This window comes from Sinohyriopsis cumingii, chromosome 1 (assembly GCF_028554795.1).
Source record: "Sinohyriopsis cumingii isolate HCF-2022 chromosome 1, ASM2855479v2, whole genome shotgun sequence".
Lineage (NCBI taxonomy): Eukaryota > Metazoa > Mollusca > Bivalvia > Unionida > Unionidae > Sinohyriopsis > Sinohyriopsis cumingii.
The window spans coordinates 50,193,433-50,212,895 of NC_142961.1; the positions used below are offsets into that span (position 1 = coordinate 50,193,433).

General features: G+C 35.5%; 1 protein-coding gene across 3 annotated transcripts in view; it reads left to right on the plus strand.

Moving 5' to 3' along the window:
- Positions 1-19,463, plus strand: part of LOC149806847 (adenine DNA glycosylase-like) — a 68,857-nt gene that overhangs the window by 34,784 nt on the left and 14,610 nt on the right. For all 3 annotated transcript variants that reach the window (XM_089958619.1, XM_089958622.1, XM_089958631.1), the window contains 5 exons: positions 1,582-1,695; positions 5,351-5,448; positions 7,366-7,510; positions 8,249-8,333; positions 10,736-10,787. In XM_089958619.1, the coding sequence (XP_089814745.1) occupies positions 1,582-1,695; positions 5,351-5,448; positions 7,366-7,510; positions 8,249-8,333; positions 10,736-10,787 (494 nt within the window). The remainder of the gene's footprint in view (positions 1-1,581; positions 1,696-5,350; positions 5,449-7,365; positions 7,511-8,248; positions 8,334-10,735; positions 10,788-19,463) is intronic.

The window sequence follows — 19,463 nt, forward strand, 5'->3', positions numbered from 1 at the left end:
ATTTGTTATGGTGATCTTGGATACCACCTTTGTCATGGTGTACCGCAGACACCAAGGAGGCACCCATGCCCCATCTCTTTGCTTGGAAGTCTGGAACTTCTTCAGTGGACAGTTTCAGTGATGATCTGACACATTCCAGGTAAGTGGAATATTCTAGTAGACAACCTGTCAGTGCAAGGACGTGCTGACATCGTAGAATTGACTCTGCACCAATTTGTAAGAAAGACTCTTTCTCATCTATGGGGTCAGCCATTAGTCAGTTTGTTTGCAAGGAGGCACAGCAACAAAGTACCACTTGATCATTTTTTGCAGATTCTTGCAAAGTATCTGAGTTTTTGAAAATTGCTTGAGTTTGAGGCCAGTTTCAAAAGTGCTGGAAAAGTGCTTAGTTGCTCTAGAAAAGTGCTTACACGTTTGGTTAACTCCTTGTATTTAAATTTATTTTTTGTACAAAAATAAAGGAAAAAAATGGACAAAAAGGCAATATAAGACACTCAGTCTTTCCCATTTCTCTGCTGTGTCACTTGTGTGTTCAATGAGACATCTGGTTGGGTCACTTAAATGTTCAGTGAGACATCTGGTTGAGTCAAAAGCTCATTGTGACATCTAGTTAGGTCACTTGTACCATATTCTCATTAGCACCTGCCCTCATTTTGGGATTATGTCCTGCTTGATAATAAACATGTAAACATAGCCATAAATGAACCCAAAATCAGGTAAACATGTTTACCATTAAAATGATCTGAATATCTAATCCACAATCGTAAAAAAAATTTTTCCATGTGTTCTGTTGTTTACAAAATAAATGTCAAGGTAAGGTACACCATGAACTTGATTCTGGATATGGTCAAATACATTATACAGATGTACATAACATATAATCATTAAGAAACTCTAACAAGCAATACAAATTAAATTTCCCCTTGAAAAGTACTTAAATTAAATGTCTTTATGAACCATGATTATGTCACCTTCCCACTATTCAGAATAAACACTCAAGTTCTTGAGTCAATTTCATTGTCACAACTCATCCAAAGCACCCCTTCCCCCTTGGTGTCAGTAGTCATTCCTTGATCTCCTCAACCTGTTGAATGACACCCCAAGGGAATTGCTGCTGAAGAGGGATCTGTTGTCTCAGATTAGAGGTCTTTCATGCATAACGACTACAGATGTTCTGGATTAAAAAAAAACGTTATAGGTTCTCTATCTTTAATATCAATAGGTATATAGTGCATTGAACAGGAATGCTGCCAGGAACTTGAAAGTGAAAAAAGAAAATGCACATCTTTCCTGATCTTCCTCACCCACAGCTTTATAGAAACCAAGGGGGAGCTTCCTATCCCACAGCTTTATAGAACCCCCTTCCAGCTAATTCTTGGCTTCATCACTGATCAAAACATCAGTGAGTTATTTAACCCTAGCCTTTTTTGTGCTCTGTCACAGGAAGCACATTGTGTAAGTCAGTGTCGCTTTAGTTTAAATTGAAAATTAATTTTTACTATGACTTCTGGAAACTGCTGAAAGCATCATTGAGGCATGCTGTGTAATTGTTTTTTTACTTCTTTTTGTTTTATAAACTAGGTTGTGGATGAGTTGGGAGGACAAATGCCACAGGATGCAGAGAGTTTGCTGAAACAACTGCCTGGAGTTGGGAGATACACTGCGGGGGCAATTGCTTCAATTGCCTACAACCAGGTAACTTTAATTTTCAAATTAAATTTCCAATTTAGGCTCAAAGCAAGATTTGTTTTAAATCATGGCTAGTGCCTTTTACTGTGATTGCTTATGGCCTATTTAATCAGATTTTGTGATCCTATGTCAAAAAATTGCTTTTTAAACTTAGTGTTTGTGTGCCAGTTCAAGCCATTGATGCTTCAGCTGTGACATTACCTGACTATTGGAGTTAATTTTACCATAGGAAACTCCTCTTGATAATCTTGCAGACAAACTAGTAATTGTTATAAAAAGCTAATATCCAATAAATTACTACAAAATATTGAATGGATCCAAGATATTGGAATTGATGCTGTTAGTAAATGAAAATTTTCTATGAATAGGATTGGAAATTTGTGTGTGTGTGTGTAAACATTCATGGTGTTACCTATTTCTATTACATTGGCCTAGAAAAAAACAAAGTGCCAGCCCAATGCACTACTTATTTCCATGCTGTTGACATTTGTCTCTGGATGCTTGAAGATTTTCACTTTTCTGGTGTCTTTAGATACATTTTTCTGTAGTTTCTTTTGCACCTGACATTTGCTAGCCAGTTCTTGCATATTTTAAACTTTCTGTTTCTTCCCCACTTGGCTATGGTGAAGGGCATGGTGTAGATGTTAACACAAAAACCAGATCAGTCCCTCTTCAACCCTTTCAGCAATTAGGTACAAAGTGCATTCACTGTGGATACAGGAGTATTCCAAGTGGGGATCTGAATGATGCCCTGGGCCCTTATTTCCCTAAAGATGTTCAAAGTTGTGGATCTTAAAGCTTGAACCCTGGTTATCATAGCTTCACACCCTCATTGCTTTGTGTGGTGACCATGTTAAAACATTCGAAGGAGGAGCCTCAGAGTGACCAACTCGTAGAGATTTCTGGAGGCGTTCACTAAGACGAGACGCTCTTGATGTCAGTGGCACTTTTGGTGTACTTCTCTACATCCATAGCGCTACTGTGTTACATACCTCAAAGAGTTTTCTAAGAAAGCAAGAATCTCTTGAAGGTGACACCACATGATGTGGAATCTTGATTCAGCACATCAGTCTCAACAGTTACTTGCCTAGCAATCGAAGATGAACAGTACTACTTGATGTCACTGTCCCAGGCCAAGCTGAACCAGTTAAAAGTATCCTCAGTCCAAGGCGTCTGCTGGTCCTCTGTCTAAACATTTTTAGCAGGATCCCAGCAAAAGTGCCAGACCCTCTTTAAAACACCTTCTCACAGTTCATTTGTAAATTGGAGCAGTCAGAAGGGCAGGGTAGGAAGTCTCCTCTCCCCTCCTTAAGAATGGAGGCAGTCAGCTGTAGTGAGTTCAATTTCATGATATCTCCATTGTGTAGATTTTGGCATTTTAGCATTGGGAGATAGCATACACTTAGACATCTTGACAAACTTTAAACGCCGAAGCCAAACCTATTGAAGTTTTTTTATTAGTTGGGCAACATTATTTAACTTGATCTGAAAAGCGACCTGTTACCATAATCAGAAGATTATTTTTTGTCTGTAAATTTTCAGACTGTCTCGGCTCATAGATCTTTATCCACATTTGATGCAGATTATGTGGACATGGATTTCAGTGATGGCATATTTGTTGTCGTGTTTAATATACTGCACGATGTCATTCTTCCCACCTTACCAGATTTCAAAATTTGTATTAAAGGAAGGACAGAATGCAAATTTGGGTCCTTTGAACTTGATTACAATGACTGAAATTCCTGTTTCCATCCATCATTGAATGTCATGACATTTCATTTGTGTAGATTTTGGCATTTTAGCATTGGGAGATGATGCAAGCTTAGACATCTTGACAAACTTTGAACACTGAAGCCAAACCTACTGTTTTATGCTGACTGAGCTCCTTAATAATCCAACCATAATCAGTTAATGTCTTTAATAATCCTTTCAGAATTACTTCTGACCACATGTAGTATAATCCATGTCACCAAACTTCAACACTGAAGCCAACTGACCATGCTGACAGAATCAAAGGGTGTTAATTGTTTTATGGTGTTTTAATGTAGCAAATAAATCATCTTGCACAGCTTGGGCCCGTTCAGTCACAGGTCACAGGCAGTAGTAATATAAATATACAACATTGGAAGCAAAGTTAGAAAAATTGAAAAGTTTTCTTTGTTAATTTTGCATACATGGGAGATTTCACTGAGTGATTGGAGGGATAGGAGGTACCCTGCATCATGGGAGGAAAACACTCCTATCTTGGAGGTTCACATGCATGTAAATCCAGGAGGCTGAGTCAGTATATCCCATTTTTTATAACAACCACATGTACAAATGTCTTTTGACATTTTTAGCATATAACAATCACATGTTTTATCACATGATTATATTGCAATCACATTGACTAGTGTCTTGTTATAATTTTACAATCATGTTTTGTTACATCATTATCATATAACAGTCACTTTTCCTAGTGTCTCATCACATCACTGTCAGATAACAGACACAATTACTATTATCATCTAATTATTCTATAACAGTCACATTTAAAAACATCTTGTCTCTTGATCTTACAAAAGTCACATTTTACTAGTGCCTTGTCACATCATTATTATATAACATTCTATGCAGCCAATTGAAATACAGCATGTCATTTGCTGCATGCAGCCTATTGTAGTACATTAAACTCTGGTATGTAATTTGTTGCATGCAGCCCATTGTGATACATTCAACTCTGTGGTATGTAATTTGTTGCATGCAGCCCATTGTAATAAATTAAACTCTGTGGTATGTAATTTGTTGCATGCAGCCCATTGTAGTACATTAAACTCTGTGGTATGTAATTTGTTGCATGCAGCCCATTGTGATACATTAAACTCTGTGGTATGTAATTTGTTGCATGCAGCCCATTGTGATACATTCAACTCTGTGGTATGTAATTTGTTGCATGCAGCCCATTGTAATACATTAAACTCTGTGGTATGTAATTTGTTGCATGCAGCCCATTGTAGTACATTAAACTCTGTGGTATGTAATTTGTTGCATACAGCCCATTGTGATACATTAAACTCTGTGGTATGTAATTTGTTGCATGCAGCCCATTGTAATACATTAAACTCTGTGGTATGTAATTTGTTGCATGCAGCCCATTGTAGTACATTAAACTCTGTGGTATGTAATTTGTTGCATGCAGCCCATTGTGATACATTAAACTCTGTGGTATGTAATTTGTTGCATGCAGCCCATTGTAATACATTAAACTCTGTGGTATGTAATTTGTTGCATGCAGCCCATTGTAGTACATTAAACTCTGTGGTATGTAATTTGTTGCATGCAGCCCATTGTGATACATTAAACTCTGTGGTATGTAATTTGTTGCATGCAGTCCATTGTAATACATTCAGCTTTGTGGTTTGTAATTTGTTGCATGCAGCCCATCGTAATACATTATACTAAACAGCATGTCATATATAACTATAGAGTTATAATTTGCTGCATGCAACCTATGTCATAATAATATTCATTTCATTTCATTAATTTAATAGTTAAAAACAGGAGTGTGAAGTCCTCAAATAGTGCATGCCAGCATATTATTGCAGAAACATTTTTTATATTAAAGACCAAAACTTTAAGTTAATGCAGTTGATGATTTATTGGTTGAAATCCTATTTTTCAGGTAACAGGTCTAGTTGATGGGAATGTGATCCGAGTTCTTTGTAGGCTGAGAATTATAGGTGGTGATAGTACCAGTCAGCCAGTCCAGGATGCGTTATGGTAAGAGAAAGAAAGACTTTCTGTCAAATATTGCAGATGACAATGATCTTTGTTTTGAAGAATCATGATCCAACTCCACACTTTTACAATGGAATCTATGTAGGCCATAGCCTAATTATCCTTCCTTAAGCAACAATTAGACTTCCTATTTTGGATTTTTTAAAATTTGGATGAAAGTGGAAATTACCATATTTATTGTGTTTTGAAGGGGGAAATCATGCACATAAAACAGAATCTCCCTGATGGTTAAATATCATTTGTGTTCCATGTTTTCAGTTTGTATTTGTAAAACAAAATCTGGGAATTTTTCAGTGTTTTTGTTTCTCCCAGACATTAAAACCAGGAAGAAAACAGGTTAAAAACACGCGCATGCACCCAACCCCCCGTAAAAACAGTATGATTTTATTACATAATAATAATAATATATACATTTTGGACAGTGTCTATCTTTTTATTTAAAGGGTTGATTTTTGTCCGTGATTCAGTTCCACATTAAATGAAAGTGAAAAAAATAGCCTAGAAACATCAGACATCATTTGATTTGCTGACCTCCACCCTGTTTCAGTTTTCACAGGACAGAATTGCTCCAGACTCAAAATTGTGGAAAGCTACTATTTCATAAAGAGTCAATGTTTAAGAAAATATGTTCCTGAAGGAATATGGTGGGGTATAAATTGGTGTAAATCAGTAAGAAGAACTGGAGATGCATGGTGTTATTGGTATACTGGTTTACCATGGTATTTTTTATATTGGTACATGCCATTGTACTTTTTCAGTGTACTGATACTTAGATGGTGTACGTTGATATGTAATGTACAAAAATTCCCAAGTAATCTTGTTATGAATTCAATGATATTAACAGCATGTTTTCTTTTTTCATGACAAAATAATGTTAAAACTGATCAACAAATTAAAATAAACATACATTCCATGATCTTTTTGGGGTGTGTTTTATGAGTTTTAACTTTTAATACATTATTGGCTATATCATGTCAAGGAAATGAGACCTAAGTGTCTTTCCCAAGGAAATACCAAGGCATCTGACCCAGGCTGGTCTGGGTGGGTATTAAAACCACAACCCATGATTATGAATTCATCGCTTTGCCAACTGGCTACCATTACTCCCTGAATTGTTACTTGGCATTAGCCAATTCATGCATATTATGGTTAATAAAGAATGGGTGGGGGAGTGATGTCAGTTCAACAGACTGACTATAAGTATTAGGAGACAAACTATTAATATGTTTCTAAAATTATAGACAGGACTTTGCAAACTTACTGTTTGATATCTGAATAAACAAATCTGTAACCTTTTGGTTAAAAGGTCAGAGTTCAATGTCACCAACAAATAACAGATGAAAAAGATTTAAGTTATGAAGCACATTGTGGCACCAGTCTTTGAGGATCGTTTACTCTGTAGGGAAAAAGAAATCTAGATGCTGGGCAAGACAAACATTTAAGGTTACAATGACTGAAATGAAGAAAAATTTACCATATATAACAAGTTGTTTTTTTTTCAGAAATAGTTTGCCTTTAGGGCAAGAAAGTCAAGGTCAGGGTTACCAGCATGCAATGTAGTTCAGAGTTAGGCATGTTCTTCTTGAGCCTACTATAGAACTTTTGAAGACAGACAGCCATACAATATGCTGTTTACTGTTCTCTTGCTGCTGTTGAAGAAGGGACAGTCATACAGTATGGTGCTTACCCTTGTTACTATTGAAGAAGGGACAGCCATACATTATGCTGTTTACTGTACTCTTGTTACTATTGAAGAAGGGACAGCCATACAGTATACTGTTTACTGTATTCTTGTTACTATTGAAGAAGGGACGGCCATACATTTTACTGTTTACTGTACTCTTGTTACTATTGATGAAGAGACAGTCCTACAGTATGCTGTTTTTTGTTTTGTTTCAGGCAGCATGCAGAGAGGCTGGTTGACCCAGATGCCCCAGGAGATTTTAACCAGGCCATGATGGAACTGGGGGCAGTGGTCTGCACACCAAAAAATCCAGATTGTAACAACTGTCCTCTTAAAAACTGCTGCAAAGCTTATTCTCAGGTTAAAAGATGCTCCCATATTAAGAACAATGCATTTTTAGCTAACCTGGCCACAAAATCAGATGATCTTATGGTATGGCCCTTAGTTGAGTGTGTCTTATCACTCTTGGTCCAATATTTTCTAATTATGACTTCACAAAAACAACTTGATCAATCAGTACAAAACATTTGGAGTAGTTGGAGTAAGCATTAAGCCCTTATTTCTTGGTATAAACTATGCCCAGCTTATATCAACTATGGCTGTGTATGAAAAAAAATATGGAAAAACCTTTAAACAGTCACACAATAGAATATAACTATATACAATGCTTTCTGCATCAGTGCCTTTCAGGATTGTTTAAAAGATGTTATTTCAGTAGCAAATATTATTGTGGTTGCTGAAAATAGCTTTTTGATCATCTTTTCAAGAAACATTAAGCAGAATATGATCAAATTTTAGAGCATTCAAGCAAAAATGACCTGTCCAGTTTGATTAAATATTTTGATGATGTTTTTCTTTCAGATATGGCTCCATATACTAAAAATAGAAAATCTTCAAATGGCTTTCTAATGGAAATAGAATGATTCAGATGGTTTGGCATTATGGTATTAAGTCTTGTGTTTACATTAATTCAGTATGAAATTCATGAAGTTCTGAACAATTCCAAATTTCTGCTTACCATAGCTCAAGATAATGAACTCTTTTCATTAATTTCACTTGAAATGAGCATTCATGTGAAATACATGCATTTTTCAATAGGTCCAAAAGCAGAAACAAGAAAATGGAAAGAAGTTGGTTACAAATGGGAAGTCTGGTGATAATACTGTGCTTGACATTGAATGTGGTAGGTCTTCCAAAATATTTTCTTGCTTAAATGTGGTAAGTCTTCCAAAATATTTTATTGCATAAGTGTGGTAAATCTTCCAAAATAATTTGCTTGAATGTGGTAAGTCTTCTTAGATATATTATTGCTTGAATGTGGTAAGTCTTCCAAGATATTTTATTGCTTGAATGTGGTAAGTCTTCCAAGATATTTTATTGTTTGAATGTGGTAAGTCTTCCAAAATATGTTATTGCTTGAATGTGGTAAGTCTTCCAAAATATTTTATTGCTTTACCTCTTGAAGGATGAACCTCAGCCAGACTGCGTACCTTACCATAGTTTACTGACAGTAGAACACATTCTTGTTGTATCAACTTCCAACATGTGTTACCGACGTTTTTGATGTCAGGTTTATTAAGAAAGAGATTATTATGAACTTTCTAAAAGAATGCAGTTTGTTACAAATTTTGATATTTTAGAATTTCACTCTTTTTTTGTTTTTTTTGTTGGATGTAATCTTTTATTTTCTCCAACAAAGTTTGGAGGTGATAAAGCAGTTTACTTGTATGTTTACACATTAATTGGTTTGTTCATTTCCTTTTTGTGCCCTCATTATTGTGGACCCTATTTCACTAACACCTAGGAATGTTGGTTTGTGGGATAGAAACTTAGCCATACTGAAACAGATCATTGTGACCTTATTGCTCTTGGGGTGACTTCTTAATTTTCAACTGTTCATTCTTTACATCCTCTCTATCTTGGACCTAACTTTACTTACACTGGTGAAACTTTGTATGTGGCTGCATCGCGATGACAATACATCAGCCATACTAGAATTAGGTTTGTGTGGCATGATGTATTGACTTAATTGACATTGTTATTTTTTACTGTTCATTTGGAATACACTTGATATATTTTACCCTATTTTTCCTACACTCATGGAAATTAGTATGTGGATACATCCTGATGAAAGTAACTGAACCATACCAAATGTAGGTCAGTGTGACACAATTTAACACTTGAGTGCCTTTTGTATTTTAAGCTGTCTATTTGTTACACCCTCTTGTACCCTATTTCACTAACAATCATGAAATTGGTGTGTGAATAAAGAATGCACGCTTAGTTCAACAGGCATTCCTTGGCTGCTGTAGCTCTTCAAACAACTGAAATGGCCATAATCAGGGTGTGAAAAACACAACCATATGTTTGTTCATGGATTTACTTTGATGTAACGAAAGGCATCAGGGAAAGTATTGTGCCGATAAAATAATTAGACTAAAAGCTGTGCAACAGTGCCACTATGGGCTGCCAACTAGGAGATATTCAGTACTGTCAGAACAGAGCTGCACAGTACAGAATGTTATGGCAATAAGATGTTTACTATCCCATAATACATATCCGAGTCAACATCTTGTATTTTAGAACTGACATCATATAATGTGACAGAAGATCATGAGCCATGCTGTTTTGTTTTATTGATTAATTTGATTGATTGATGTAGACATTAAAAATAATGTCGATATATCATACATGATGTTCAGCAGTATGTTAACTTTCAGCAAATACGTCTGTGCAGGCTGAGTGTATGGAGATTCTTCATTTTAGTTGTACTTTTTTTTACACCAAAGTTCAAACAGCCACTGCTGGTTCAAAGCTTATGGATAAACAGAGGAGTGATTGAATGATGCAGATGAATCCTGGTTAAGATTTTTACTGGCAAGATTTAAAAAACACCCCAATAACATGAGCTAAAGATAGAGATTATGATTTTTCATTTTTTTAATGCTAATGAAAAAAGGGACACCTTATGGCACTTTTGTTCTGCTTTCATTTTCATTTTTTGTATGCCTTACTCAGAGGGCCCAAGCATGACTATATTGCTTTGCTCCCCTCTTTTTTTCAAATTTAAATTTGGACAGTGCCCAAATTGACTCAAGCCTAGATACAACCCTGATATATCCCTTCAGTATCATCAATAATTTGATTATATACACCATCATTTAAAGAAGTTTAATATCTTGCTGTTTACTTTTATATCAAGGTTCAACTTTTATAGAATTTAGCAATTTTTTACCTTTTAGTTTATATATCTTAATTGTTACTTAGCACTATATAGCCATTATTGTGCTGATGTGCTGCCAGTCCCCATGCATAAATTGCCCTTAAATAATAAGTGATCACTTTTATTACAATATAGCAGTTATATTGTTTTGCACATAGATATCAACCTTAAGGATTTGTATATCATTATTTTTTTACATTATCTTGCATGTGCAGTCAAGAAATTTGATGGGTTTGGTTATATGTTTGCATTGAGCTCACTTTTCTGGCACTTTTATTCCAATGGTTCACGCTTTGTATGCATTAAGTATGAATGATTAAAAAATACAGACTGTGTGCAGGTTTTTTTTCTCTTCTTTTCAGCAGTGGATGGGTGCCACCTGTGTCTTACAGAATCTGACAGTTATGATGAGAGGTATAAAGACAAAATGTAGAAGGTCACCAAACTAATTTTATTATGAGCATCATGTAGCATGGCCCTTTTCATCATGTAGCTTGGCCCTTTTCATCATGCAGCATGGTCCTTTTCATGATGTAATATTACTCTCTTTATCGTGTAATATAACTATCTTCTTCATTTAACATGGCCCTTTTCATCTTGTAGCATCATGTAACATGTCTCTTTTCATCAGGCAACATCATATGACACATGTCATCATGTAACATCATTTGATAAGACCTTCTGCAGAGCAGGCATTTTTCGTCAGAATTTTTGTTCAAATATTTTATAGAGATATTTTGAATAACACCATCTTTTTTGCATCGCAAGAAAACTCGCAGGCTAGCATGCTTACAGTAAAAGTCTGTAGCATTATTCTGAATGTAGAAAATGAATAAAAGTATACTAACTGTAAAAGAGGTAATAAGATGCATATCAGAATATTTTTGTAAGTATATGCGACTCCTATTATTGCACCTTTTTATAAGGTATAGCATATTGTGTTATGATGCTGGCCAGCCAGTTGGATTCGTCCATCTTTTACCAATTTTGTTTTCACACAACAAGTCGGGGTGTCCTCCATCTGCATTTACCAAATGTTGTGGATGTCTTGCATTTGGAGTGAAGAAGAACCCTGTTCATTTCAGGATAACAAAAAAACTGGTAAAGATCACCAATACTGAAAGAATAAAAATGGTTTCTGCACAATGACTTAAGTTATTCATCTAAAGTAGCAGACTTCTGGGTGCTTTGCACTTTAGGTAAGGAAAGAAAACCAGTTGATTTCAGGGTCCAGTGGTCAAGATCACTGACTGAAAAAAATAAAAATTGTTTCTGCACAATAACATTTGTATCACATTAAAATCTGGACCTACGTTTGTGGGCAGCTTGTATTTGGGCGAAGGAAGAGCCACATTGATTTTTGGACCAAATGGTTGAAAGTATGAATTGAAAAAGAAAAATGATAATATCTGTTAAGGACTTAAGGTCAAATGCCAAGGTCACTGACTGAAAGAAGAAAATGGTTTTCACGCAAGAACATTAGTTCTACAGAACAAACTTAGACGATACTTTGTGGAAAGCTTGCATTTTGGGTAAGAAATGTCCCAGGTCAAGTTCACTATACCTAAAAGAAGAAAAACTGGTTTCTGTGCAGAAATTTCAGTTCTCAGACATGTAACTTCACTGAGATTGTGGGTGACTTGATTTTGGGGTTTAAAAATATGGAAGGTCTAGGTTACTGTGATTGAAAGAAGAAAAACAGTTTTTGCACAAAAACTGAGTTTTACATCACTGACCTTGACCTAATGTGGATGGCTTGCACTTACAGCTAGGAAGAAGACTACTGATTTAGGGATTTAAAGGGGAAAAGTCAAGGTCACTGTGACTGAACAATGTTTTAAGGATTTTGTGTGAGTAACCATACTCTGTTATTTTATGTAAATTTTACAGAATTTTAACATCTTTATATTTTATATTTTGTTTTCCCAATTTTACATATTTGAAACTGTTTGTGCAATTCATTTTGCATTTTTTTGAACTTTAAGCTTGTATTGGTACTGCATAGCTACATTTGTGTTGAGGTGCTGTAAAACACTACTACATACTTTGCAACTGAAAGAAGAAATTTGCAACTTAAACTGCAGTTTGTGGCTTGCACTTAAAGTATGGATTCAATCTATTTATTTGGGGGTCAAAAGTTCAGAGGTCAGGATCATTGTGGCTTAAAGAAAATTGAGTTTTGCAGAATAACATTTATTCTGAGGTAAGTTCCTCTCTCAAGACTTGATGGATTGATTGGACTTACATTTCTGTTTTCTTAAACTAAAAGATTGAAAACCAGAAAGTTTTGTAAAATTCAAAATGATTTATATCCTTAAAAAAGAAAGAAATATTAAACACAACTTACAGTATGATGAATGAAATACTAAATAGTCCTAAAAGTTCTATCAGAAGTCCAAAAGTGTTGAGTAATCCAAATGAGTTCCAGTGGTAATCCAAATTAAGTTCACTATGTTGTGCTGATGTGCCAGTTGTCTTGCTGTATTAGTGTTATAATCCAAAATGTCTTAGATGAATTCAGAGTAATTAAATACAGCTCTACCAAATCCAAACAGTCTGAGCTCATTGTAATTACATTGCATATTGAAATAAATAAATCCACTCAGTGATCACTGCTGGTCATAAAATGTGCTTTTCTTGGTAAGATGGATTTATAGATTTGTCATTGCCATTTTGATACTAACAAAAGTTATACATCAAAAGAAATTTTATAATTTAATTGCAGATGTTTTGTGTTTTCTACTAATGCTGTTTGTAATGAATGTAAAAATGCACTTATTGCCTGCTAGTGTTCATATTGAACCTTAGTAATTCTAAATGATGTGCAGTCAAATGTGTCCTAAGCTGTTGCACATGGGGAAAAGGACTAACTGGCCTTTGTAAACAGGTGACTGCTGAATGCAGGTTCAACTTGATTCTTGAACAAATGGCATGCATTATGAATCATTATTGTCTTCTTTATTATTATTATTATTATTATTATTATTATTATTATTTCAGGCAACTGGCATAATTGCCATTTCAAAGATTTCACGTTATAAACTTATCTTTCATAAATTTTGGTGAAAAAGGTTTTATTCATGGATTTTTTAAAGCGTTCCCTCAACCATTACTACATTTTTGCTCATATATTTCGTAAGAAGGTAGCAAACTCTGCTGCTTATATATTTGGTAAGGAAGTTGCAAACTCTGCTGCTTGTATATTTGGTAAGGAGGTAGTCAGATCATCTGCTTATATATTTGGTAAGGAAGTTACAAACTCTGCTGCTTGTATATTTGGTAAGGAGGTAGTGAGATCATCTGCTTACATATTTGGTAAGGATGTAGTGAGATCATCTGCTTATATATTTGGTAAGGAAGTTGCAAACTCTGCTGCTTGTATATTTGGTAAGGAGGTAGTGAGATCATCTGCTTACATATTTGGTAAGGATGTAGTGAGATCATCTGCTTATATATTTGGTAAGGAAGTTGCAAACTCTGCTGGTTGTATATTTGGTAAGGAGGTAGTGAGATCATCTGCTTATATATTTGGTAAGGAAGTTGCAAACTCTGCTGCTTGTATATTTGGTAAGGAGGTAGTGAGATCATCTGCTTACATATTTGGTAAGGATGTAGTGAGATCATCTGCTTATATATTTGGTAAGGAAGTTGCAAACTCTGCTGGTTGTATATTTGGTAAGGAGGTAGTGAGATCATCTGCTTACATATTTGGTAAGGATGTAGTGAGATCATCTGCTTATATATTTGGTAAGGAAGTTGAAAACACTGCTTGTATATTTGGTAAAGATGTAGTGAGATCAGCTGCATATATATTAAATCTGTAACAGAAATATCCTAAATATAGAAAATCTCAACCCAATGATTAACAGATCACTGCTGTTCAAAGACTTGTGATAACTTTTACAATGAAACACTATACCCATAATGTACTTACTATCACTGTGCGAAAGTGTTAATCCTCAGTACTGTGTTCATGCAGAATCTGGCACAGCATTCCTTGAAAATTATGAAGTAGCAGAATATCTTGTATGAAATAATGACTGTAGTATTGATCCTTTATCTATTCCTGAATTAAAAAGAGTATCCTAACAACTAAATGCCTGTTTTCTTTTCAAACATGCATGGAAATTTAATGAATCTCTGTTATTTACATTGTTGTATTCATTCAAGCATTCAGAGTCGTGTAGTTTTCGATACCCTTATAATACTTTTTGCAGCTTTAAGGGATATTTTTTACTTGGAATATTTACAATTGACCTATCCAACAGAAATGAGCAGTGTTCATAAGCTGAACTTGATTTGTCACATTTTAAATTATACATAGAAGGAGCTTAATAGACCTTATTGTATAGCCAAACTTGTTGAATATATCAAATTTGATCAGCTAAAGCCAATGTTGGGGTAAAATTAGCTATGTTTTATTCATTTCTGATGGATACATTTAGTGTGGTTATCAATGCATCCCCCAACCGCACACACACAAAGAATGAGGGGTGAAGCTATAATAATACCAATTTATTTTGAGTATTTACTGTATATACAAGTACTCACATAGAAACCTGTTCATGTATAAGTTGCCCCCCCCCCCAACTGAATAGGTATAAACACTAAAATGTGCATGACCCATGTATAAGCCAACCCATAGGTCTGAGACGACATCACAAGATGCATGGGGTAAGCTCTAAATGCTTTCATTCAGCCAACTTGCATTAGCAAAAGTTACTCGTATAACTCTCTCGGGGTTGGCATTTATGATTATTACATAGAAATGGTATAAATCTGTTTGAAAAGTCAAGACATTTATTTAATTTTCTGTTTTCTTATTGTTTCTGCCTAATTCAGATTCATATTTAACTCGATTGGACGATGGCAATAAATGAGCATTCACGGGATGCTGTAACACTACCTCTCCCTTTTGACTCGATTATTGTTTTGTTTATGCGTTATTGCATTAGACTTTTTACATCAGTGCACTGGTTATTACATTTTTATTTTGCATTGAAATTATAAATACCTTTCTCATTACATTATTATACCAATATGACAGCAAGGAACAACAATAGGGTTTGATTCAATGCTCACAATTGGAATCGGATCACAATTAATAGTTCTGGTTCAGTACCCACGAATGTAGTCCCAGTCTATTTTTAGAACATTTTGTTCTGTCTTCTTTTGGTGGTGATACAAGAGTTAGATTTATGTGTTCTTGGTAGGGATTTAAAGGCATTGTTTATTCTTTAGAATATGAGCTTATGGTGTGGTTGTCTCTGTGTGTTTCGGCGACAGTGCACAGTGAGTAATAAGTCTTGGTGATGATCTGGAAGTGAAATCTGTGTTCCATTGCATGCTGGTTTGTTTACAGTCCAGCCTCAAAAAAATGCTGGTGAACCTTTGAAAATAACTTCACCGTGAAGTGGTCTTTGAAGGTATTTTAGATTAACATATGATTTGAATTGATTGTCATGCAGTGGAAAGTACAGTACTGGGAAACAAATATAGAGAATATATAGTACAATTAATTGTGTTCTGGGTCCTGTTAGTATAGTATTGATTCAAGTTTAAATTGGTATAAAATCTTTATTATTAATGATAGACACATGAAATTGTAATATGTTATGCATATTGACTTTGAAAATATAAGAATGAAATAAAAGTACAAAATTAATTTTTATTTTAAAAATTTAAATGATTTTTTTTCAAACATTTAATTTTAAATTTCCCCAAAAATGCAAATATATAATATTTATTGGGAATGATATTAAATAATATCAGCAGATTTGTATTCCTGCACCGCATACAAGCTGCAATGATTGATAATTGTCAAAGTTTGTCAGAGAAAATATCTTTGTAATGTTATGAGTCTATGCTCTTAAAGGTAACAGAAAAGCGTGAAGATAACAGGCTTTGTAAAATTTAACAAATAAATATGTACCTAAAATTCGAAGTGAAAAATAAGTGATAAAAGCTTAAAGTATTGTGAATTAAGTCCAAAAATAATTCATGAATTAAACAAAACAAGTCCTATCAATAAAAAGTTCTAAATGAATCAGAGTTCAAATCCCAATGGAATCCAAGATGGAAGGCAATGATATATGTAGTAGTCAGCATTGTACTGATGTGTCAACAGTGTCTTGTTGAATCACAGAAAATATTATTCCAGTTTTTGAATTCTCTATAATTTCCAAGGAATGTCTTTGTCCAAGAATTATCAGAGTACTTATATATTTCCAGCGAAAAGAATCATTTGAGTTTCAATAATTTGAAGAAAATAAATTTAAAAAAACAGTCCAAACTGGACACAACATAAAACAGCTTGACATGTCAAGTGTTAAGGCACAACTAATAAAATTCTTATATCATCAGCTATAAAACTAGCTACAACGCAAAAGATTCCTGGATGGGTGTCAAAAGTTCATCCTTCTGGAAGAAATAGAAGTTTGTTAGCAATATCCAAACTTGTTATTTCCCTCTTGAATAATATTGCTTATAGTAATATATTTTAATTTAGTACATTGTCACTTGACTTTCCTGTATACTGATATGTACTAATGTTTGCACCAATGATCAAATCTCTGTTTGCTGTGATGTAAGCGACCTTTCACCCCATTTTACAAACCTTAGGTAATTGTGCTAATATTATGAACTGAAAGGCAATTACACATCAAAGTACTGACTTAGTTGCTGGTCAAAATTTCCTCCCAACCCAAGCCAGTTTCAGGGTTTTATTGATTGACTGGCCTATAATGATGTCAGAAAACAAAAGACAAATCTGCTAATTATAAACAAAGAAGATGCCGAAACATCCATCTTTCCTTTGTGGAAAATTATGATTTTGTTCAGCCAAAACACAAAAGTAAAATAGATTGATGATGATCTTAGTTGATCTATATCAGAATTTTAGCCTCTATTATTACCATTCTTTCATGAACATGTAACAGTTATGCTAATTGTGCCTTGCACAATTGAACGTCTGTACCTTTTCATTAATATTTCCTCAATTTGTAGCATTGTTTATAAATCATTGAAAAAGATTAACTCGTGAGCATGTGGATCAATGAATAGCTGAAGTGCTATCTGGAAGAATGCGATTTGGTTGAAAAAATGAATAAAGAAAAATCTGCCTCTAATATGTTTGGGAATAGACAAGGATTAAATTGATGCTAGGCGTGATTTGCACTGTGTAATACTATACATTGTAATACAACCTGGCCTCCTGGGTAACTCAAACCGGCCCCTTGAATCATGAAGTCTTTATTTACTTTTATTTAATTTTGTGTTGGAAAAATCAGAAAAAATATGCATATGCAAAATAATAACAGCAGTCATAAAAAGTTTATAACAGTTTAGTAAGTGTTCACCGAGAATGTATTTTTTTTTCACGTGCTACTTAGGATTTGAAGAACCAAAACAATGGTCCCTTGCATCTGCTCCTGGCTCTTCGAAGAAGTGAAATCATCGTGACCACCTGTGGGGTCCATAGGCTAAATTATTTAAAGCTGTGCAGCCTCAACCAAATCAACAGACCCATCTCTGGAGGTTGGCTCTTAAAAGGCATGTTGTAGGCCTGGGGAGGAAGTTCACTGGCTCTTCCTCCATTCTTAAGGACAGGGGTGGACAGCCCTAGTGACTCTGCTGTAAGGGTAAATTGCTGGGTCCTTTCTTTCATAAAAGATTGTTACCAGCTTTGGTTTTGGGAACTCAGTCCTCTAATAAAGTTCCCCATATTCTTCAGATAGTTAAACGTGATGCACTTCAAGGAAGAGGTTCACTCCCTTCTTTGGAAGGGTGCAATAAAGAGGGTATTAAATGACCAATCTCCAGCCTTCAACTTCCAGATTTTCCTGGTTCCCAGGAAAGGAATTGGGCCATCTTCATCAGTCTGCAGGATGTTTACCTTCACATCCCTTTTTTCAACATGAAGTAGCTAAGGTTTTGCTTATATGTGTAGGCCTTCCAATTTTGAGCTCTGCCATTAGTCTAGCCTTCAATCCAAGATGTTTTGCCAGGGTCATGGGAGTAGTTGCAGCATCTTTAGGCATCCCAGTTCTTCATTACATTGATGATTGTTGATCGACAGTGGCCTTCTAGTGACCATAGACTAGATTTGTAAAATCTAGAGATATCTGAGCTCACTTCTTCGCAATATTTTGTCTATGTGGCGATGAATTTCCTCATGAACGTAGGATTAGTCCATATTCATCGGGACAGTAGACGAAATCCTTGCCCAGCTGGAGGAGGGTAGAACAAAGACCATATTGACAGCTCATCTTTTTCTCTCTCTGTTCGGGACCTTGGACTCCACAGTAGTCCTGGTTCTCCTAGGCAGATTGCACTTGTGTGCTCTACAGTTTCTCCTTTTGGTGGTGTGGATTCCACACCCCTCGAAAGGTTAGATTTCTTTGGGTCATGATTTCCAGCATCATCTGATTTGGTTGACAAATTCCCCCACCCAGGCCCCGATTGGCCGAGTGGTCTAAAGCGCTCTTCATTACGGATCACTGCCATCTCACCTCTGTCTGCAGCGGTTCGAGTCTAAGATTCAGCCAATGTGGGTATGTGAGAAAGCTTGCCAGTAGCTTCTCGAGGGTCGGTGGTTCTTTCCAGGGCTTTCCCGGGTTCTTGCTCCACCATTAATACTGGCCGCCATGTATAGCCTATCGTGTGCTGAAAAATGGCGTTAAACCCCACAACAACAACAACAACAACAACAACAACCCCCACCCAATCCCATCCCCAAGCCCAGTCCTACCTGTTCACAGAGGTGTCAGATTCAGGTAGTGAGCCATCTTGAGCCAGATAAACCGATTGTTCATAGTTCTTGGTCCTGGGAAGAATTTACCTCCACATCAACAATTTAGAAATAGGGCAGTATTCTTAAATCTATAGGACTGCATTGACAAAATAAGAGGTCTTCCCCAGCAGCACAGTGGTGGTGGCATATTTCAGGAGACAAGGAGGCACACATGCACCTTCACCGTGCACAGAGGTTTGGAACCGCCCTCTCTGGGCTGCTTCAGAAGTACATACTGTCTGTTTTTGCATCATTCCAAGCAAAAAGAATAGTTTGGCAGTCTGTCAGTAAATGGGAAG